The 19,053-nt window shown below is 58.8% G+C and overlaps 1 protein-coding gene across 1 annotated transcript; it reads right to left on the bottom strand.

The window, feature by feature from the left end:
- Positions 1 to 321: 321 nt before the first annotated feature.
- Positions 322 to 18,524, bottom strand: psmb4 (proteasome 20S subunit beta 4). Its single transcript, XM_072490598.1, has 8 exons — positions 18,373 to 18,524; positions 16,306 to 16,512; positions 14,263 to 14,346; positions 13,049 to 13,111; positions 12,430 to 12,511; positions 12,219 to 12,335; positions 1,711 to 1,799; positions 322 to 505 (listed from the first exon to the last, which is right to left on the bottom strand). Exons 1-8 carry the CDS (start codon positions 18,498 to 18,500, stop codon positions 493 to 495), a joined length of 783 nt encoding a protein of 260 aa, XP_072346699.1. The 5' UTR covers positions 18,501 to 18,524; the 3' UTR covers positions 322 to 492.
- Positions 18,525 to 19,053: the final 529 nt, after the last annotated feature.

Raw genomic sequence — 19,053 nt, 5'->3', positions numbered from 1 at the left:
GGAGGGTCAGTACTGAGAGAGTGCCGCTTTCTGATAGGACATTAAACCGCGGCCACTCTTCCAAAAGTGTATCAAGGGGTTGGGTTACCCCCCTCGCCCTCGGAATGATATTTAACCCTCAAACCGACATCATTTCTAGACACTAAAAGTATCGAGGGGGTGTGGGGGTGAGTGTGGCACTGAGATAGAGGATCAGCAACGATATTGAACAATGTAGCAGGCTCGAGGGGAAGAATGGCCTCCTCCTGTTCCTACAGGTTTCTATGAAAGAATATTTAAAAACTATTTTGGTAGCGGCAGGTGCTAGAGAAATGCAACTCCTTTTGTTGCTTTGAAAACATTTTATTTTCCCCGGCGATTATAGACAAGCCCCTCGCGGCAAAGACAATGGAACATCAGCAGGATACAAACGGCAGACTTCATAGCGATCGCAGAGAGAACGTTTCTGCTCCAGTCCATCGATCAGCCGTTCTGTAAACACACAGCCTTCTTCTATTCGAACCCACTGAAATACAGACGAGAGAGCGCGAGAGAGAGAGAGAGAGAGAAACAACGTTAAGATTCGGAAACGGGGACATGGAGAGGTAACCCTCACGTTGGGGGGAACAGTCCAACAACCAGAGAGCCCGGGAAGCCATCAGGAAGTACTCCCTCCACCTCCCCCACTCCCCCTCGAGGAGATTCTCGAGGGAGGAGCCAGCATCTCATTTGGGGGGGGGGGGGGGCACAGTCGATATGCGACAAGTCAGCCGGCTATTCGACTGTGCAGGGCATCGCAGCCAACCTCAATCCCATTCTCGGCCCCCAGTGGCAGCATTTCCAGTGAGACAGGGCATGCTGGGAAATCTTGGCTGGTTTACCCTTCACTCAGTCAGAGCACTGAGGCCAATGAGGGTGCCCCTATTCCTGCCAACCAAATGGAACAGACTGTGGATCAAACCTGTTTTTTACAACAACAAAAAATAAAGGCTAAAGAGCTGGAGGGCGTTTGCTGGATGGGACCAGCTTTTATCCCCCACCCCTAATTGCCCCTCGAGGTGGTGGTGGGTGAGCCGCCATCTTGAACCCATTATGTGGTGTAGGTACACCCGCCGTGCTGTTAGGGAGGGAGTTCCGGGATTCTGACCCCGGCCACAGTAAAGGAGCGGCCGATATATTCCCGAGTCGGGATGGCGAGCAGCTCGGAGGGGGAACTTGCAGGTGGGGGTGTTCCCAGTGTGTCTGCTGCCCCCCCTCGTCCTTCTAGACGGTAGAGGTGGCGGGTTTGGAAGGTGCTGTCGAAGGCGAGTCGCCGCGGTGCGTCTTGTAGACGGTGCACACGGCTGCCGCTGTGCGTCGGGGGGGGGGGGGGGGGGGGGGGGGGGAGTGAATGTCGGTGGTTAGCGGGCCGATCGAGCGGGGCTGCTTTGTCCTGGATGGTGTCGAGCTTCTCGAGTGTCGTTGGGAGCCGCGCTCATCCAGGCGAGTGGAGAGTCTCCCATCGCACCCCTGACTTGTGTCCTTGTAGATGGTGGACAGGCTTTGGGGGGGTGGGGGGGGTCAGGAGGTGAGTTTGTCTCCGCAGGATTCCCAGCCTCTGACCTGCTCTGGTAGCCACAGTATTTGGGGCATCAGGAGGTGAGATACTCACCACTAACAAGGCTGTTGGGGATCTCATGTTTCGCGCGCGCGCCCCCCCCCATTCCACTCGTCACCCCTCCGCTCGGATACCTGATCAGATGCGCTATTTCCCAGTTGGTTTCTGTGGACATAGGTCCCGAGATCTCCACACCAGCCGCTGTCACAGTCGCTATCTGATACTGCAAGGGAAACAACAAAGTTAACTCGGGCGAATTAAGGGTTGAAAGCCTGGAGTTGCAGTGTGTTCGACTGCAGTGGTCATGTTTTCTATTAGAACAAAAAAAAGGATTTTGTGTTCCCTGGGCCTGGGTTAGGAGCCAAAAGGCGGAATTGACCAGAGGAATGTTTCTTCCCGCCCCCGCCCCCCAGTTTGCACCAATGCACTGTGGCTTGATTGGGGAAAGTCCCTGGGGAGTTCATTTGTTTTTCAGCTTGGGGAGAGGCTGGGCGAAGCGAAGGGATTCCGAGACACATTTTGGAAAAGCTTTTTTTAGGGAGAGGAATTGAAGTCTGACACCGAGTCCACAATTCCCGCTCCCAGTGGGGTAGTTATAAAAAAGAGCAATGGTATTGAAAGCAGAGCAGTCTTGTCTGAAGACAAGGAGGAGGCTAAAACAAGCCAGGCGAAACAGCTTTTTGAAGACATTCAGCCAGAGGCAGGGGTTCTAACTGAAGCACAATCTGTTCTGTGAAGCAAGTAGTAACCCCCCCATCCCTCGTACTCCAACTTCACTCACCAAACTCTCCCCGGGGCCTCAGCTGAAGCTTCCTCAAAATCTAAGTATATCGCATCCATCAGTGCCCCCTTACCTATTCTGCTTACGCCAGCCCCCTATCTGCAGGGACGTAGCCAGCCCCCAATCTGGAGAGGACAGTGTGAAACAGATTGGTAAGCTCGAGGAAATACTTGTTAGGAAGGAAGATGTGTTGGGCATTTTGAAAAACTTGAGGATAGACAAGTCCCCCGGGCCTGACGAGATATATCCAAGGATTCTATGGGAAGCAAGAGATGAAATTGCAGAGCCGTTGGCAATTATCTTTTCATCCTCACTGTCAACAGGGGTGGTACCAGGGGATTGGAGAGTGGCGAATGTCGTGCCCCTGTTCAAAAAAGGAACTAGGGATAACCCTGGGAATTACAGGCCAGTTAGTCTTACTTCGGTGGTAGGCAAAGTAATGGAAAGGGTACTGAAGGATAGGATTTCTGAGCATCTGGAAAGACACTGCTTGATTAGGGATAGTCAGCACGGATTTGTGAGGGGTAGGTCTTGCCTAACAAATCTTATTGAATTCTTTGAGGAGGTGACCAAGCATGTGGATGAAGGTAAAGCAGTGGATGTAGTGTACATGGATTTTAGTAAGGCATTTGATAAAGTTCCCCATGGTAGGCTTATGCAGAAAGTAAGGAGGCATGGGATAGTGGGAAATTTGGCCAGTTGGATAACAAACTGGCTAACCGATAGAAGTCAGAGAGTGGTGGTGGATGGCAAATATTCAGCCTGGATCCCAGTTACCAGTGGCGTACCGCAGGGATCAGTTCTGGGTCCTCTGCTGTTTGTGATTTTCATTAATGACTTGGATGAGGGAGTTGAAGGGTGGGTCAGTAAATTTGCAGACGATACAAAGATTGGTGGAGTTGTGGATAGTAAGGAGGGCTGTTGTCGGCTGCAAAGAGACATAGATAGGATGCAGAGCTGGGCTGAGAAGTGGCAGATGGAGTTTAACCCTGAAAAGTGTGAGGTTGTCCATTTTGGAAGGACAAATATGAATGCGGAATACAGGGTTAACGGTAGAGTTCTTGGCAATGTGGAGGAGCAGAGAGATCTTGGGGTCTATGTTCATACATCTTTGAAAGTTGCCACTCAAGTGGATAGAGCTGTGAAGAAGGTCTATGGTGTGCTCGCGTTCATTAACAGAGGGATTGAATTTCAGAGCCGTGAGGTGATGATGCAGCTGTACAAAACCTTGGTACAGCCACATTTGGAGTATTGTGTACAGTTCTGGTCGCCTCATTTTAGGAAGGATGTGGAAGCTCTGGAAAAGGTGCAAAGAAGATTTACCAGGATGTTGCCTGGAATGGACAGTAGGTCTTACGAGGAAAGGTTGAGGGTGCTAGGCCTTTTCTCATTAGAGCGGAGAAGGATGAGGGGCGACTTGATAGAGGTTTATAAGATGATCAGGGGAATAGATAGAGTAGACAGTCAGAGACTTTTTCCCCGGGTGGAACACACCATTACAAGGGGACATAAATTTAAGGTGAAAGGTGGAAGATACAGGAGGGATATCAGAGGTAAGTTCTTTACCCAGAGAGTAGTGGGGGCATGGAATGCACTGCCTGTGGAAGTAGTTGAGTCGGAAACATTAGGGACCTTCAAGCAGCTATTGGATAGGTACATGGATTACGGTAAAATGATATAGTGTAGATTTATTTGTTCTTAAGGGCAGCACGGTAGCATTGTGCATAGCACAATTGCTTCACAGCTCCATGGTCCCAGGTTCGATTCCGGATTGGGTCATTGTCTGTGCGGAGTCTGCACGTCCTCCCAGTGTCTGTGTGGGTTTCCTCCGGGTGCTCCGGTTTCCTCCCACAGTCCAAAGATGTGCGGGTTAGGTGAATTGGCCAATGATAAATTGCCCTTAGTGTTGGGTGGAGGTGTTGAGTTTGGGTAGGGTGCTCTTTCCAAGAGCCGGTGCAGACTCAAAGGGCCGAATGGCCTCCTTCTGCACTGTAAATTCAATGATAATCTATGATTAATCTAGGACAAAGGTTCGGCACAACATAGTGGGCCGAAGGGCCTGTTCTGTGCTGTATTTTCTATGTTCTATGTTCTATGTAGTATATATAAATGATTTGGACTAAAATGTAACTGGTCTGATTAGTAAGTTTGCGGACGACACAAAGGTTGGTGGAATTGCGGATAGCGATGAGGACTGTCAGAGGGTGCAGCAGGATTTAGATCGTTTGGAGACTTGGGTGGAGAGATGGCAGATGGAGTTGAATCCGGACAAATGGGAGGTAATGCATTTTGGAAGGTCTAATGCAGGTAGGGAATATACAGTGAATGGTAGAACCCTCAAGAGTATTCGACAGTCAGAGAGATCTAGGTGTACAGGTCCACAGGTCACTGAAAGGGGCAACACAGGTGGAGAAGGCATAAGGCATGCTTGCCTTCATTGGCCGGGGCACTGAGTATAAGAATTGGCAAGTCATGTTGCAGCTGTGTAGAACCTTAGTTAGGCCACACTTGGAGTATAGTGTTCAATTCTGGTCGCCACACTACCAGAAGGATGTGGAGGCTTTAGAGAGGGTGCAGAAGAGATTTACCAGGATGTTGTCTGGTATGGAGGGCATTAGCGATGAGGAGCGGTTGAATAAACTCGGTTTGTTCTCACTGGAACAAAGGAGGTTGAAGGGCGACCTGATAGAGGTCTACAAAATTATGTGGGGCATAGACAGAGTGGATAGTCAGAGGCTTTTTCCTAGGGTAGAGGGGTCAATTACTAGGGGGCATAGGTTTAAGGTGCGAGGGGCAAGGTTTAGAGTAGATGTACGAGGCAAGTTTTTTTTTTTTTAAAAACACAGAGGGTAGTGGGTGCCTGGAACTCGCTACCGGAGGAGGTGGTGGAAGCAGGGACGTTAGTGACATTTAAGGGGCTTCTTGAGAAATACATGAATAGGATGGGAATAGAGGGATACGGACCCAGGAAGATTTTAGTTTAGACGGGCAGCATAATCAGCGCAGGCTCGGAGGGCCGAAGGGCCTGTTCCTGTGCTGTACTTGTCTTTGAACCATTCCAGAGTCTACAGAATTTTGAAAGATGATCACCAATGCATCCACCATCTCTACGTCCACCTCTTTCGATACTCTGGGATACAGATCGTCAGGTCGAAGGGACTTACCAAGTCCCACTAATTGCTCCAGTACTTCTTAACAAAACTAATATTAATGTCTTGGAAGTTCCTCATTTATGCTAGTCCCTCGATTCTCTGTTATTTATGGGTGCGTTCGCAGCTGCAGACAACAATGTCAACTGTGCTACCCCCCTGACTGTGCTACCCCCACTACCACTACATTCCGCTCCTGTCCATTCAAGATGGAAGGACCTCAAACTTGTTGCACAATTGCAAGAGCCAGGGCCCCTCCACTCCTACCCACTCGGCCGCCTCTCCCGGTCACACCCTCCTCTCCGTCGCCACTGACCGAAGTGGACGGCACGAAGCTCGGGGGGCGCGGGTGCCTCCTGGAACAGAGTGTCCAGGTGACCATCTGCCCCCCCCCCCAACCCCGCCCTCCCCTCCACCCCACCCCACCCCACGCTCTCCCTGATGCATCGCAGCGTCCACAAACCAGCCTCCGGTTCATTAACTCGGCGTCGAAGCCCCTCGAGCCGCAATCGTTCACCGCTGCCATGGATTGCGGCGGCACCCAGGATCTGCCGCCGTGACACGCCATCTTTGTTGTGCTAACTTCCATCCCCCCACCTCTGAATTTGCTGCAGCCCTCCTCACATAACTCCCTCACTGTGCCTCAAGCCTCACGCAGAGCAGACCCAGAATTAAAACAGCCAGGGGACGGGCCCGTGCCCCGTCCGTTGCCAGGGGACGGGCCCGTGCCCCGTCCGTTGCCAGGGGACGGGCCCGTGCCCTGTCCGTTGCCAGGGGACGGGCCCCGTGCCCCGTCCGTTGCCAGGGGACGGGCCCCGTGCCCCGTCCGTTGCCAGGGGACGGGCCCCGTGCCCCGTCCGTTGCCAGGGGACGGGCCCCGTGCCCCGTCCGTTGCCAGGGGACGGGCCCGTGCCCTGTCCGTTGCCAGGGGACGGGCCCGTGCCCCGTCCGTTGCCAGGGGACGGGCCCGTGCCCTGTCCGTTGGCAGGGGACGGGCCCGTGCCCCGTCCGTTGCCATTTACACCTCCTCTGGACCCACCTTGTCTTTTTTTTTTGAAACTCCGCACTAACACCCCGCTTTTAGTCTTGCACCATCATATTAACTTCTAATTTTGAAATTCTTTCCTGGGACGCGAGGCACCGTTGGATTTTGTCACCTCCCCCTAACTGCCTCGCTCGGCCATTCCTGGGGGGGCGGTTAAGAGTCGACCACACTGCTGTGTGTGTGTGTATGGATGGGGGGGGGGGGGTCTGGAGTCACATGTAGGGCAGACCGTGGTAAGGACGGCAGATTTCTGTATTACCTGCTTTGTGGGGGGGGGGGGGCTGCGCCTCGGGATTACGAGTCCAGTAACATCGCCGCTAGGGAGGCGGCACGGTGGCGCAGTGGGTTAGCACTGCTGCCTCACGGCGCCGAGGTCCCAGGTTCGATCCCGGCTCTGGGTCACTGTCCGTGTGGAGTTTGCACATTTTCCCCATGTCCGCGTGGGTTTCGCCCCCACAACCGAAATGTGCAGGGTAGGTGGATTGGCCACGCTAAATTGCCCCTTAATTGGAATAAATGAATTGGGGGCTCTAAATAAATTTTTTAAAATATTGCGGACCTGTTAGGTATTTGGGGGGGGGGGGGGGGGGGTTATGAGCATTTGGGAGGAATTCGGCCGGTTCTTGGGGTATAAAGTGAATATGGGGAAGAGCGAGGTCTTTCCGATCCAGACGAGGGGGCAGGAGAGGAGGCTGGGGGAGTTGGCGTTTAGGGTGGGTGGGTGAGGGGTGGGTGAGCTTTCGGTATTTGGGCTGTCTTGTGAGAGTACCTTTAAGAAATGAGTGTTTATAAAATAGCTGCAGTGGGTGTACCTTTAAGGAATGGATGTTTATAAAATAGCTGCAGTGGATGTACCTTTAAGAAATGGATGTTTATAAAATAGCTGCAGTGGGTGTACCTTTAAGAAATGGGTGTTTATCAGTGATGTCAGAGACTGGGTGGAGCTGGACTGTGTCTGCTTTTATTTCCGTTTTGCTATAGGGTATGTTTTTAGTTTCGTTTTGAGAGCTGGATAGCTGCAGGCAAAGCAAGAAGATATATTGGTCTCTCTCTGCAATCTAAAGACTGTTCGAGATCCTTTGGTGATTTAAAATTAATACCTGTTTCTGTACACAAGTTAAATCTGATGTCTTTCTATAAAAAGGTTTTTTTTTTGTCTTATGGATGTTGCAAGGAAAGATTAAGAGTTACTTATAGAGTACTGTATTCTTTGGGGGATTTATTGGTGTTGATAGTTGTTAAGATGTTAACTGGTTTCATAAATAAACATTGTTTAAATTTAAAAGTACTTTAACTCTCTGTTGCATCACACCTGTAGAGTGGGTCGTGTGCTCCCCATACCACAATCTATTTAGAGTTGTGGGTCAGGTGAACTCCACGATACGCTTCGGGGTTCTCTAAACCCTGGCCCACAACAGGGCACCCAGGTGGTCGGTGGGGGGGGGGGGGGGGGGGGGGGGGGGAGAATTGGGCTCAGTTCGTGGAGCAGATGAAAGGGGACTTTAGGAGGTGGGATGTGCTCCCGCTGTCATTGGCGGGACGGGTGAAAATGACGGTCCTCCCAAGGTTCGGGTTTGTGTTACAGAACTTCGTGATTTTTATTCCCAAGGCTTTCTTTAGGAGGGTGAATATGATGATCTCAGGTGGGTAGGTTTGGGCGGGTAAAGCCCCGCAGATGAAGAGGGGTCGAGGGGGGGGGGGGGGGAGAAGGGGGGCTCTCCCGAACGTCATGAATTATTATTGGGCTGCAAACATAGCGATGGGAGTGGGGAAGGGGGCGGCGAGGGAGGGGGGAAGGGGGCGGCGAGGGAGGGGGGAAGGGGGCGGCGAGGGAGGGGGGAAGGGGGCGGCGAGGGAGGGGGGGAAGGGGGCGGCGAGGGAGGGGGGAAGGGGGCGGCGAGGGAGGGGGGAAGGGGGCGGCGAGGGAGGGGGGAAGGGGGCGGCGAGGGAGGGGGGAAGGGGGCGGCGAGGGAGGGGGGAAGGGGGCGGCGAGGGAGGGGGGAAGGGGGCGGCGAGGGAGGGGGGAAGGGGGCGGCGAGGGAGGGGGGAAGGGGGCGGCGAGGGAGGGGGGAAGGGGGCGGCGAGGGAGGGGGGAAGGGGGCGGCGAGGGAGGGGGGAAGGGGGCGGCGAGGGAGGGGGGAAGGGGGCGGCGAGGGAGGGGGGAAGGGGGCGGCGAGGGAGGGGGGAAGGGGGCGGCGAGGGAGGGGGGAAGGGGGCGGCGAGGGAGGGGGGAAGGGGGCGGCGAGGGAGGGGGGAAGGGGGCGGCGAGGGAGGGGGGAAGGGGGCGGCGAGGGAGGGGGGAAGGGGGCGGCGAGGGAGGGGGGAAGGGGGCGGCGAGGGAGGGGGGAAGGGGGCGGCGAGGGAGGGGGGAAGGGGGCGGCGAGGGAGGGGGGAAGGGGGCGGCGAGGGAGGGGGGAAGGGGGCGGCGAGGGAGGGGGGAAGGGGGCGGCGAGGGAGGGGGGAAGGGGGCGGCGAGGGAGGGGGGAAGGGGGCGGCGAGGGAGGGGGGAAGGGGGCGGCGAGGGAGGGGGGAAGGGGGCGGCGAGGGAGGGGGGAAGGGGGCGGCGAGGGAGGGGGGAAGGGGGCGGCGAGGGAGGGGGGAAGGGGGCGGCGAGGGAGGGGGGAAGGGGGCGGCGAGGGAGGGGGGAAGGGGGCGGCGAGGGAGGGGGGAAGGGGGCGGCGAGGGAGGGGGGAAGGGGGCGGCGAGGGAGGGGGGAAGGGGGCGGCGAGGGAGGGGGGAAGGGGGCGGCGAGGGAGGGGGGAAGGGGGCGGCGAGGGAGGGGGGAAGGGGGCGGCGAGGGAGGGGGGAAGGGGGCGGCGAGGGAGGGGGGAAGGGGGCGGCGAGGGAGGGGGGAAGGGGGCGGCGAGGGAGGGGGGAAGGGGGCGGCGAGGGAGGGGGGAAGGGGGCGGCGAGGGAGGGGGGAAGGGGGCGGCGAGGGAGGGGGGAAGGGGGCGGCGAGGGAGGGGGGAAGGGGGGCGGCGAGGGAGGGGGGAAGGGGGCGGCGAGGGAGGGGGGAAGGGGGCGGCGAGGGAGGGGGGAAGGGGGCGGCGAGGGAGGGGGGAAGGGGGCGGCGAGGGAGGGGGGAAGGGGGCGGCGAGGGAGGGGGGAAGGGGGCGGCGAGGGAGGGGGGAAGGGGGCGGCGAGGGAGGGGGGAAGGGGGCGGCGAGGGAGGGGGGAAGGGGGCGGCGAGGGAGGGGGGAAGGGGGCGGCGAGGGAGGGGGGAAGGGGGCGGCGAGGGAGGGGGGAAGGGGGCGGCGAGGGAGGGGGGAAGGGGGCGGCGAGGGAGGGGGGAAGGGGGCGGCGAGGGAGGGGGGAAGGGGGCGGCGAGGGAGGGGGGAAGGGGGCGGCGAGGGAGGGGGGAAGGGGGCGGCGAGGGAGGGGGGAAGGGGGCGGCGAGGGAGGGGGGAAGGGGGCGGCGAGGGAGGGGGGAAGGGGGCGGCGAGGGAGGGGGGAAGGGGGCGGCGAGGGAGGGGGGAAGGGGGCGGCGAGGGAGGGGGGAAGGGGGCGGCGAGGGAGGGGGGAAGGGGGCGGCGAGGGAGGGGGGAAGGGGGCGGCGAGGGAGGGGGGAAGGGGGCGGCGAGGGAGGGGGGAAGGGGGCGGCGAGGGAGGGGGGAAGGGGGCGGCGAGGGAGGGGGGAAGGGGGCGGCGAGGGAGGGGGGAAGGGGGCGGCGAGGGAGGGGGGAAGGGGGCGGCGAGGGAGGGGGGAAGGGGGCGGCGAGGGAGGGGGGAAGGGGGCGGCGAGGGAGGGGGGAAGGGGGCGGCGAGGGAGGGGGGAAGGGGGCGGCGAGGGAGGGGGGAAGGGGGCGGCGAGGGAGGGGGGAAGGGGGCGGCGAGGGAGGGGGGAAGGGGGCGGCGAGGGAGGGGGGAAGGGGGCGGCGAGGGAGGGGGGAAGGGGGCGGCGAGGGAGGGGGGAAGGGGGCGGCGAGGGAGGGGGGAAGGGGGCGGCGAGGGAGGGGGGAAGGGGGCGGCGAGGGAGGGGGGAAGGGGGCGGCGAGGGAGGGGGGAAGGGGGCGGCGAGGGAGGGGGGAAGGGGGCGGCGAGGGAGGGGGGAAGGGGGCGGCGAGGGAGGGGGGAAGGGGGCGGCGAGGGAGGGGGGAAGGGGGCGGCGAGGGAGGGGGGAAGGGGGCGGCGAGGGAGGGGGGAAGGGGGCGGCGAGGGAGGGGGGAAGGGGGCGGCGAGGGAGGGGGGAAGGGGGCGGCGAGGGAGGGGGGAAGGGGGCGGCGAGGGAGGGGGGAAGGGGGCGGCGAGGGAGGGGGGAAGGGGGCGGCGAGGGAGGGGGGAAGGGGGCGGCGAGGGAGGGGGGAAGGGGGCAATTTAAACCTGATGTATGTGTTAAAGAGGGTATTTGTCTTATGGATGTTGCTAGGAAAGATTAAGGGTTACGTATAGAGTACTGTATTTTTTTGGGGGGGGGGTGGGGGGAGTATTTGAGTTGATAGTTGCTAAGATGTTTACTGTGCGTTTATAAAATGTTAACTGGAGTCATAGAATAAACAATGTTTTTATGTTAAAAGTATTTTAGATCTCAGTTGCATCACATCTGTAGAGTGGGCCCTTGTGCTCCCCATAACCAAAAGTTGTGGGTGAGGTGAACTCCATGATACACTTTGGGGTTCTCTAAACCCTGGCCCATAACACAGGCTTAGCCTTATACAGTTTCAGGTGGTCCACAGGGCACGTACGACTGTGGCCCGGATGAGGAGGTTTTTTTTGAAGGGGTGGAGGATAGGTGTGGGCGGTGCGCAGGAGGGCCCGCCAATCATATCCACATGTTCTGGGCGTGTCCGAAGCTGGGGGGATTCTGGTAGGGGGTTTAACCGATGTTATGTCGAAGGTCAAGGTGGTCAGAGTCTAGAAGTAGCGATCTTTGGAGTGCCAGAAGACCCCGGAGTCCAGGGGGCCGAGAGAGGCCTTTGCCTCCCTGGTAGCCCAGAGACGGATATTGTTGGAATGGAGAGCATCCGGGCCGCTGAAGCCGGGGGGGGGGGGGGGGGGGGGGGGGGGCGAGTGACCTGGCAGGGTTTCTTACGGTGGAAAAAATAAAGTTTGTCTTGAGGTGTCTGCCCGGAGGAGGCAGGTTTATCGACGTATTCAAGATTTTTTTTTTTTTTTAAAACACCCGTTTAAAAGCAAAAATCGTCAATTCTCCCGAGGCTAATAATGTCGCGGATCGTCTCAGCCGTCAAAGCAGAGTTTTCAGAGCAGGTTACTGGGCGCGGATTGGCCTGAAGCTGCCTCGACAAGACGGAAAAGCTCTTAGTAAAAAAATATTTGGCTCCCTCCACCCCAATGGTAGCGACGGAGCACCACACAGACAGGCAGAGCGGGTGAGGTGATTGTATCAAGGGATTAAACACAGGGGGTTGTGGAGGTATATGCTCTCCCGAGCGTCGTCACTGCTCATCTTTTTGCTTTGCTTGTTTTGCGGTTCTGCCCTTTGGTTCTTGTTTTGCATCGAGGAAATTCGCCATTCGCGCCTCCTCTACAGACGTATGCTCTATAGACATTACTTGTCCCAATACCGCTTGCTCTGGCTGTGCCCTTTTGGGGTCCGACCCATGTCCCAGCCTATCGCGAACCTCCCCCGTTGGATTCTTTTTGCGCCTCACCCCTGCCCCTCATTTGAAACCGAGGGGATTTCGAATTCCCCGCCGCCACGCCACTTACCCGGTTGTAGGAGCGTGCGTCCCGGTAATACAGGACCTTCAGGCAGCGCTCGATCAGCTGGTGGGCCTCGTCTTTCGAAATCTGGGCCTGCTTTTCAGCGACATCTCTCATCAGGGGCTGTGGAGGCGGAGAAGGAAGAGGTCAGTCGGGGACGGGCGAGACGGGAGAACAGGAAAGCTCGCTCGCGGACGGCGGTGAGGAGAAGGCTTACCTGCGCCAGGTACGCCCCGAAGCCCGTTGCCACCGTCGCAGACTCGTAGGCGACTCCCAGCTTGTCCACGTAACCTAGGAAACTGCAGAGGCAACCGGTCAGTTCGAAACAAACACCTCTCGCTCTCACGCCTGGGCGAGCGCCTCCCTCCCAACGCCGACCCGTGTGCGCGTGCGTGATCGATTCCGCCCCCCAATCTCTCGCTGCGTAGAATCCACCGGCACCTTGGGGGCGGGGAGGGGTTGGATTTGGTTTTAAAAAAGCATTCCCCCACCCCCCCCCAGGAGGGCCGCACTGTCAGGAGGAAATCTGAAACTGCGGCCCCCATCTGCCCCTCAGGTGACAACGGAAGATCTCACCGCTACCATCGGAAGTTGAGGGGAGCCAACCATTCGGCCCGTAAAACGTGCTCCGCTTTCCAATACTATCCAGGCCGACTGACGGTCTTAACGCCACATTCCCGCCCACACCCTCCACTCCCAAGAGGCCTCTCTCTCTCTCTCTCTCCATATTCACCGATCGAGCACCCACAACCCTCTGGGCCAGAACAGTCCAAGGATTCATCCCGTCAGCGTGTCAATCGTGTCGGGAGTGCTTGCAGCTGGCCGGCTCAACTTACCCCTCGCCGTTGTTCATTCCACCAATGATAACGGTGTTCCACAGAGGGTTCATCTTACTCCGCCTGCAAAGAGAGAGAAGGCAACAAGGCTTGAGCCACACAGCGGGCAGGTTCAGAGCGCCCCTTCCCCGCCACACAGGGCATCTCGGGCACCAACCGGCCGTTCAACCAGCAAAGACACAGGTCTGCCAACAGCCGACGGACATTGACATAGCGCCTTGAATCCGGTCGGACATTGCCCAAGGTGCTCACAAGAGTGTCAAACAGACAGAATCTGATCCTGGATTTGGGGAGGAGAGAGAGAGAGAGAGAGAGAGAGAGAGAGGGCCAGAGGTTACAGAGATAGGGAGGGGGTGGAGGAGGGTACAGAGATAGGGCAGGGGTGGAGGAGGGTACAGAGATAGGGCGGGGGTGGAGGAGGGTACAGAGATAGGGTGGGGGTGGAGGAGGGTACAGAGATAGGGAGGGGGTGTAGGGGCTGGAGGAGGTTACAGAGATAGGGAGGGGGTGGAGGGGCCGGAGGAGGTTAGAGATAGGGAGGGGGTGTAGGGGCTGGAGGAGGTTACAGAGATAGGGAGGGGTTGTAGGGGCCGGAGGAGGTTACAGAGATAGGGAGGGGGTGTAGGGGCTGGAGGAGGTTACAGAGATAGGGAGGGGGTGGAGGGGCCGGAGGAGGTTAGAGATAGGGAGGGGGTGTAGGGGCTGGAGGAGGTTACAGAGATAGGGAGGGGGGTGTAGGAGCTGGAGGAGGTTACAGAGATAGGGAGGGGTTGTAGGGGCCGGAGGAGGTTACAGAGATAGGGAGGGGGTGAAGGGGCTGGAGGAGGTTACAGAGATAGGGAGGGGGGTAAGGGGCTGGAGGAGGTTACAGAGATGGGGGGGGGGGGGGGGGGTGTAGGGGCTGGAGGAGGTTACAGAGATAGGGAGGGGGTGTAGGGGCTGGAGGAGGTTACAGAGATAGGGAGGGGGTGTAGGGGCTGGAGGAGGTTACAGAGATAGGGAGGGGGTGTAGGGGCTGGAGGAGGTTACAGAGATAGGGAGGGGGTGTAGGGGCTGGAGGATGTACAGAGATAGGGAGGGGGTGGAGGAGGGTACAGAGATGGGGAGGGGGTGTAGGAGGGTACAGAGATGGGGAGGGGGTGTAGGAGGGTACAATGATAGGGACGGGGTTGTAGAGGGTACAGAGATTGATCTACCTGCCTGCCATCACTCACCTGTTGTACATAACTCTGGTGAGCCAGGAATGGATAGCTTTCGGACTGTAGCTGTGCCCATCCCCCAGTAGTTCTTCATCAATCCTGGGGAGAAACACAGGAAACGTCACCAGATCTCCAGTAACGGGCCATTCATCACCACTGCACCCTGCTCCACCCATTCATTCCTTCACACACTCCCTCCCACACCATCGCAATGCTAAAGCAAAACACCTTACACAGTCTGGATAAAAGTGATGTGTGGGAAATGTTTATTGCAGTCATGTTACGAAGATAACTCATATCCAGGTTCCATCCTTGCTAAAGCTGCGATTAAGGGGTTAACAGCTCGGCGGGCTGCGATTAAGGGGTTAACAGCTCGGCAGGCTGCGATTAAGGGGTTAACAGCTCGGCAGGCTGCGATGTCACTCGTGGGAGGTGCCGGTTCAGTGTATAGTTTCATTTTCTGTCCCGGTGTCTGTCCGTTTCATGCAAGAGTAATAATCTTTATTATTGTCACAAGTCGGCGTACATTAACGCTGCAATGGAGTTGCTGTGAAAATCCACGAGTCGCCACACTCCGGCGCCTGTTCGGGTACACGGAGGGAGAATTCAGAATGGCCAATGCACCAAACAAGCGCGTTTTTCGGGACTTGTGGGAGGAAACCGGAGCACCCGGAGGAAACCCACGCAGACACGGGGAGAACGTGCAGACTCCGCACAGACAGTGACCCAAGCCGGGATCAAACCCGCAGTGAGGCAGCAGCGCTAACCACTGCGCGATACCGAACCGTTTGACCGTGGGTAGCACAGTGGTTAGCTCCAGGTTCAATTCCGGCCTCGGGTGTCTGTCTGCGTGCGGAGTCTGCACGTTCTCCCCGTGTGTGCGTGGGTTTCCTCCGGGTGCTCCGGTTTCCTCCCACAGTCCAAAGATGTGCAGGTTAGGTGGATTGGCCACGCTAAATTGTCCCTTAATGTCCAAAAGAGGGTAGGTGGGGACAAGGATAGGGTGGTGGTGTGGGCTCAAGCGGGGTGCTCTTTCTGGGAGCCGGTTTAGGTCAGATGGGCCGAATGTCCTCTTTCTGCACTGTAAATTCTATGAAAAGCTGTTTTGTCCCCCCCCGCTCTTGGGTGTTAATGGGGTTAATCGTGAGTAACTAATTATGTTTGTTTTAATCTATATAAGATCCCTATTTGTCAGTGGAATTGCTCCTGGAGTCACAGTGTACAAATTTAAAAATTGTTGGGGTCTTGTCCGGTTTCCTGATTGGAGTCTGGTCCAGTACCATTACAAACAGCACACTACAGTCTACAGAGTCAATTTAAACAGACCACTACAACAGTCTAGAGTCTATTCAAACAGCACACTATAGCAAACAGTCTACAGAGTCTAATTAAACAAGAGCACTACAGCAATCTACAGAGTTTATTTAAACAGCGCACTACACCAAACAGTCTACTTGAAAAATAAAGTGTGTCGCTGGGAATTACAACAAACAGAACTCATGCCCAAAACTACAGCAAAATACCCCTCAGAGAAAAGGTGATTTCGGTCCAAAAGAGCGATCCCTATTTTAGGCAGCGCAGTGGCACAGTGGTTAGCACTGTTGCTTCACAGCTCCAGGGTCCCAGGTTCGATTCCCAGCTTGTGTCACTGTCTGTATGGAGTCTGCACATTCTCCCCCTCCCCCCCCCCCCCCCCTCAATGTCTGCGTGGGTTTCCTCCGGGTGCTCCGGTTTCCTCCCACAGTCCAAAGATGTGCGGGTTAGGTGGATTGGCCGCGCTAAACTCCCCTTATTGGCCAAAAAGGTTAAGTAGGGTTATTGCGATAGGGTGGAGATGTGGGCTCGAGTAGGGTGCTCTTTCAAAGAGCTGGTGCAGGCTCGATGGGCCGAATGGCCTCCTTTTGCACTGTAAATGCTATGATCGGAGGACAGTTACACTTCCTCCTTCTGGCTGGGAATAGCGGCGTTACTACGATAAGCACGCGGGGTTTGCCCAAGGCTGCACAATACAAGCGTCGGATGGTATTCAAGCAGAGGCAAATAGTGCCAATCACTCACATCATCTGCTCGATGGCCTGTTTCAGGTACTGGTAATCTGCGTAGTCACCCGACGCTCCCAGTATGGTGTTGCTGTTCACCTTCATCAGCCTGGAGATGTTGCGGAATCTCGCCATCGATCCGTAAGAGCCCAGCATATCGGCGGCAAGGATGACCCCGCCATCAAACTTCACCCCCAGCACCGAGGTACCGGTGACCATCGGGCTCCTGCAGATCAGAAACAACACGAGGTTTAGCTCGAGAGCACAGCGCGGGGGAGGTTCCGGATTCCCACTCTCCCTTTGTGTGTGAGAAAGAGATTCCTGGGCAATGTAAGCTCAAGTCGCCACCGCAACGTTCAGATAAATACGGAAGAGGACCGGATGATGCATTTTCCTCGAGCTCAGCGTCAAACTCCCTACGCCCCACAGCTCCTGTGCTCTCCCAACGCCCCGCTCTCACCCTGCGCTTTTTCCACGCCCCGCGACTCCCCCCACACCCCGCGAACCCCCCGCGCTCAACCCATGTCCCACGCTCTCACCACGCCCCGCAACACCCCGCACTCTCCCCATGCCCAGCTCTCTCCCCATGCCCTCCCCACGGACACTTCAGTCGAGAAGTCTTTCCATTTCCTTCTTCAATATATTACTGACTTTACAGCTGCCCGTGGTCAGGGGGGGGGGGGGGGGTGTGTTTTGGGGGGGGGGGGTGTTTTGGGGGGGGGGGGTGGTTTGGGGGGGGGGTGTTTGGGGGGGGGTGTTTGGGGGGGGTGTTTGGGGGGGGGGGTGTTTGGGGGGGGGTGTTTGGGGGGGGGTGTTTGGGGGGGGGGGTGTTTGGGGGGGGGGTGTTTGGGGGGGGGGGGGTGTTTGGGGGGGGTGTTTGGGGGGGGGGTGTTTGGGGGGGGGTGTTTGGGGGGGGGTGTTTGGGGGGGGGTGTTTGGGGGGGGTGTTTGGGGGGGGTGTTTGGGGGGGGTGTTTGGGGGGGGTGTTTGGGGGGGTGTTTGGGGGGGGTGTTTGGGGGGGGTGTTTGGGGGGGGTGTTTGGGGGGGGTGTTTGGGGGGGGTGTTTGGGGGGGTGTTTGTGGGGGGGTTTGGGGGGGAGGGTGTTTGGGGGGGGTGTTTGGGGGGGGGGAGGGTGTTTGGGGGGGAGTGTTTGGGGGGGGGGGGAGTGTTTGGGGGGGGGGGAGTGTTGGGGGGGGGGAGTGTTTGGGGGGGCGGTGTTTGGGGGGGGGGTGTTTGGGGGGGGGGTGTTTGGGGGGGGAGGGTGTTTGGGGGGGGGAGGGTGTTTGGGGGGGGGGAGGGTGTTTGGGGGGGGGAGGGTGTTTGGGGGGGGGTGTTTGGGGGGGGAGTGTTTGGGGGGGGAGGGTGTTTGGGGGGGGGAGTGTTTGGGGGGGGGAGTGTTTGGGGGGGGGGGTGTTTGGGGGGGGGGAGTGTTTGGGGGGGGGGAGTGTTTGGGGGGGGGGAGTGTTTGGGGGGGGGAGGGTGTTTGGGGGGGGGAGTGTTTGGGGGGGGAGGGTGTTTGGGGGGGGAGGGTGTTTGGGGGGGGGAGTGTTTGGGGGGGGGAGTGTTTGGGGGGGGGGTGTTTGGGGGGGGGAGTGTTTGGGGGGGGGGAGTGTTTGGGGGGGGGGAGTGTTTGGGGGGGGGTGTTTGGGGGGGGGGAGGGTGTTTGGGGGGGGGGAGTGTTTGGGGGGGGGGAGTGTTTGGGGGGGGGGGAGTGTTTGGGGGGGGGGAGTGTTTGGGGGGGGAGGGTGTTTGGGGGGGGGTGTTTGGGGGGGGGAGGGTGTTTGGGGGGGGGGGAGTGTTTGGGGGGGGGGGAGTGTTTGGGGGGGGGGGAGTGTTTGGGGGGGGGGGAGTGTTTGGGGGGGGGGGAGTGTTTGGGGGGGGGGGGAAGTGTTTGGGGGGGGGGGAGTGTTTGGGGGGGGGGGAGTGTTTGGGGGGGGGGGAGTGTTTGGGGGGGGGGGAGTGTTTGGGGGGGGGGAGTGTTTGGGGGGGGGAGGGTGTTTGGGTCCCGGGACCGGGGGGGTGACTCAGCGGGAGGGGGGGGGGGTCCCAGTCCCGGCTCCATCCCCGCCCCGCCCCGCCCCACTCACAGCGTCCGCCGGGCCGGCCCCGCGCCCAGCTGCGAGCCGGGCACCGAGTAGAAGCGGCCGGGCCAAGGCCCCTCGGCCCACATGCCGCTGCTGGCCCCGCACCCCGCTCGCGCCGCCGCCGCCGCCATTTTGAGAGCTCCCTCTGCCCCCGGACTGTACCACCCGCCCCGCCCGCTAACACAGACCGGCCGGGGGAGGGGGGTTCACCCCTCACCTCTTCACTCAAACTCCACTCCCGCTCCAACTGGGCCCTCCACCGCCACAGGGGTGGGACCTTTCTATCTGTAAATCAGCCCCTCTTCCCCTCCCACCCCCTTCCCGCCCTCATTCGCTTCTCCCCAACTCCCTCAGACCCCAATCCCCCCCTCTTCCTCCCCACGTGGTTTGATCCAACTCCGTCAGTGGGGAGTCCCGGACCGCACCACCCGTTGGGAGAGATAGGGGGGGCACAACGCACTTCCACTCACCACCACCCACATCAAAACCTCGGCTGCCACCCTGATCCCTCACACCAGCATTTTCTTCATTATCATCCTAACCCCGCCCCTCGGGGATGCGCGCTACTCAGAGTTTAAAACCAGACCGCCTCCCCCCGCACCGGATGGTACACCCCGCCTGTCAATCAAACAGCATCGGACCGCACCACTGGGAGAGGAGGGGGGTCTGTCCACCCAATCCAGC

The sequence above is a fragment of the Scyliorhinus torazame genome, chromosome 26, assembly GCF_047496885.1.
Source record: "Scyliorhinus torazame isolate Kashiwa2021f chromosome 26, sScyTor2.1, whole genome shotgun sequence".
In the NCBI taxonomy this organism is placed as follows: Eukaryota; Metazoa; Chordata; class Chondrichthyes; order Carcharhiniformes; family Scyliorhinidae; genus Scyliorhinus; species Scyliorhinus torazame.
This window is presented reverse-complemented; position numbering and strand designations above follow the sequence as displayed.

Excerpts from the sequence above, each read along its gene's own strand:
- psmb4 (XM_072490598.1), bottom strand. The coding sequence starts at position 18,500 with ATGGCGGCGGCGGCGGCGCGAGCGGGGTGCGGGGCCAGCAGCGGCATG. Across the intron at positions 16,513-18,372 it reads GGGCCGGCCCGGCGGACGCT|GAGCCCGATGGTCACCGGTA; the intron begins GTGAGTGGGGCG and ends TCTGATCTGCAG. Across the intron at positions 13,112-14,262 it reads ACCAGAGTTATGTACAACAG|GCGGAGTAAGATGAACCCTC; the intron begins GTGAGTGATGGC and ends CTCTCTTTGCAG.